This window comes from Octopus bimaculoides, chromosome 4, assembly GCF_001194135.2.
Source record: "Octopus bimaculoides isolate UCB-OBI-ISO-001 chromosome 4, ASM119413v2, whole genome shotgun sequence".
Taxonomy (NCBI): domain Eukaryota; kingdom Metazoa; phylum Mollusca; class Cephalopoda; order Octopoda; family Octopodidae; genus Octopus; species Octopus bimaculoides.
Genome location: NC_068984.1, coordinates 134,424,327 through 134,427,594, shown reverse-complemented (window position 1 = coordinate 134,427,594; position 3,268 = coordinate 134,424,327). Strand labels below are relative to the sequence as shown.

Below are 3,268 nucleotides of genomic sequence, written 5' to 3'. Positions count from 1 at the left end.
TATATATATATACATATATACGATGGGCTTCTTTCAGTTTCCGTCTACCAAATCCACTCACAAGGCTCTGGTCGGCCTGAGGCTATAGTAGAAGACACAAGATCACAAATGGGCACAAGATCACAAAATTTTGGGAAGGAATGTAGCTGTTTATATAGACTGTAGTATTTCACTGATGCTTAATTCATCAACTCTTGAAGAATGAAAGGCAAAATCAGTACAGGTCAGATTTCAACTCAAAACAGGAAAGAGACAACTAATATTACTTGCCATTTTGTCCACTATAGTGATTTCAGAATAAACGTGATACTGAATGAGGTACAAATACAGATAAAGTAAACACAATGATGATCTCAAATGCAAAGACTGACATTTTCAATTGATGAAAATTGTCATCGAATGGATGTTAAATGTTAACATTGGAATGTAATTCAATTAAAATGCTCTTAATGTGGAGTATAATTTACATATTATCTGCTTCTTATGATAAACTAAAATGCTGACTTTTAACATGAAAATTATATAAATAAAATTTAAAGTTACACTCTGTTTTTAACTATCTAGAATGTATGCTAAACTATTATTTTTCAATTTTTACTTCCAGAAAAGCCTATTGTGGAAGCTACTTTCACTGGAGTTGAGTACTTGACATACGATCTTTCAGGCAGAGGTGACTCTTTTGTTAGCAGTAAAGACAAGCTGACAATGTACTTCAAAACCAGACATGCCGATGGACTGTTATTCTATACAGGTATATAAACACCATTTCCATTATGACTAACTCATGTATTACATGTTTAATAACAGAATCATAATCTACTTGCAAATTTCAAAACAAACTTAAATTGTTGGTGTACATTAGAATGTGTGTGTGTGTGTGTGTGTGTGTGTGTGTGTATGTGTGTGTGTGTGTGTGTGTGTGTGTGTGTCTGTGTGTGTGTGTGTGTGTGTGTGTGTGTGTGTGTATTTGTAATGTTTGTTTTTAAGGTAGAAGTCAACCTTGTTACATTCTATGACAATGTAGTGAGGATTTTAATTCACTGTAATAATTAAAAATGTGTATGTACACACACACATAAACACACACATGCACATACACATGGTCATTGATTCATCTTATTAAACTAGTTGAACTATTCAATTGTACAAATTTCTTTGTCTAAAACCAGAATCTAATGCCTTTAGGTTAATTCTATTAACAAAACCAGCATTTAATGCCTTTAGGTGAGTAGAAAACCATCTGCGAGTGATTAAATATTTTACTTTTATTATATCCATGCAATTAAAATTTTTACTTTTCAAAGATGAAGCTCTTTTTCTTCAATACTTACATGTACTCTATGTTTCAAATGACTTGATCTTCAATCATCACCTGGTCTCTTATTCATTAGAACTTCTATTTCTAAACTAATGTATAGGTGGTGTCGTGGATAAGAGTGCTACTATTCTTCATTTAGAAATATAATTTCCTAGTTTAAATCCAGTTGAGTACTGTGCATGATATTCCAGAAGAAATCACCTGATGACTCTGAAATCAAACCAACCAAAATGTAAATGCAAATACACAATCTGTGCATCTCTATTGATGAAGTTAATAATTTTAAAAAATGATAATCATATCGACAGTAATTCATCTCAGATATTTAGGCATTTAACCATGACCTTGATTATTCATTAATAAAAGTAGCTCTCATGGTTTTAGGAATCCCATTATTTTTATCATAGCATTGGGTGGCCTTGCTCGATTTGTAAGAGAGGTGTAGGTAGGAATTTCATCCAGTGTATCCAGCGTAAGCTATGGAGTTGAAATGGAATAATAAGAAAGTTATTAGAAAAAGTAGTGTTTGTATGTGGAAGATGCAGATGAGCCATAAAAACTACAGATACTTAGGAAATTGATATTCTCAAATGCTCTAGAGGCTCTTTAGAGGTAGTGATAATTTGTCCTGCCTAGTGAGGGAGGTTGTACAGAGAGTGTAATAGCTAAAATAAGAATAGGATGGACAAAATTCAGAGAGCTTTTACCTCTGTCAGCAACCAAAGGTTTTTCTCTCTGAGTAAAAGGAAGATTGTATGATGTGTGCATATGAACAACAATTTTACATGATAGTAAGAGATGAGCCCTGAATGCAGAGGGTATGTCAAGGCTAGAGAGAAGTGAGGCTAGTATGCTCTGCTGGATGTGTAATGTAATTGTACATGTGCGACAGAGAGTTAGTGTATTGAGAGAGAAGTTAGGCGTAAGAGGAATTAGATGCACTGTGCAAGAGAGAAGATTGCACTGGTTTGGTCATGTGATGTGAATGGATGCTGACAGCTCCATAAAAAAGTGTCATTCACCCAAAGTGGATGAAACTCATAGAAGTGGGAGACCTAGGAGGACATGGGATAAAGTACTGAAGGACAACCTCAGAACGTTATATCTTTTGGATGAGATGACAAATTAGTTCACTTGCCAGATACAGCTAAGCTTTATACACATGCACACACACACGCAAGCATATATAGTACAAACGTACATGTGATTCTGTGTGTCTATCTGTGCATGTATGTATGTGCATGTATGTGTGCATGTATGTGTGTGCATGTATGTGTGCATGTATGTGTGTGCATGTATGTGTGTACATGTGCATGTATATGAGTCTGTTAGTGCATATATATGCATGCATATATATGTATTTTTACCGGGTGGATGACTACTTTGGGTCATAATATTTTCATATACCTGTAGAAAAAAAAATGACACTTTGAAGTTTAATTGAAGTAAAGGGGAATCCTGAAGAGAATTAGCAAATTATTTACCAACATGTTACATATGAAACAAAATATTTAGGGCTTTGTAATACAGCAACCCTGTTATGTCTGTTTCTGTCTATTTATTTATCTATCTATCTTCACATATATATATGTATATATATGTGTAAATATATGTGTGTATATATATATATATGTATGTGTGTGTGTGTGTGTGTGTGTAAAATATAACGTGTCTTGAATGGCACAACAATGCAGAGTGGACTATAATAACTGTTATAATTTAGTTATCCATAGTCTGATATAATAATAATATTTCGGAATACAAAAATTCCTTCTTCAGATTTCGCAAGGAGTTGATCGAGTCACTGCTATAATCGGTTTTCCAACGCTTACTGAAATTTATTTTTCCGGAAACATCCCTGCAGTGGTCTCGCGAAGCTCCTTCCAGAATATGAGTGTGTGTGTGTGTGTGTGTGTGTGTGTGTATACATACACACACACACACACACAC

At 34.2% G+C, this 3,268-nt stretch overlaps 1 protein-coding gene across 7 annotated transcripts in view; it reads left to right on the top strand.

The window, feature by feature from the left end:
- The window catches only part of LOC106880165 (neurexin-3), a 359,785-nt gene that overhangs the window by 134,684 nt on the left and 221,833 nt on the right, over window positions 1–3,268 (top strand). For all 7 annotated transcript variants that reach the window (XM_052967514.1, XM_052967515.1, XM_014930008.2 and 4 more), the window contains exon 4: window positions 605–751. In XM_052967514.1, the coding sequence (XP_052823474.1) occupies window positions 605–751 (147 nt within the window). The remainder of the gene's footprint in view (window positions 1–604; window positions 752–3,268) is intronic.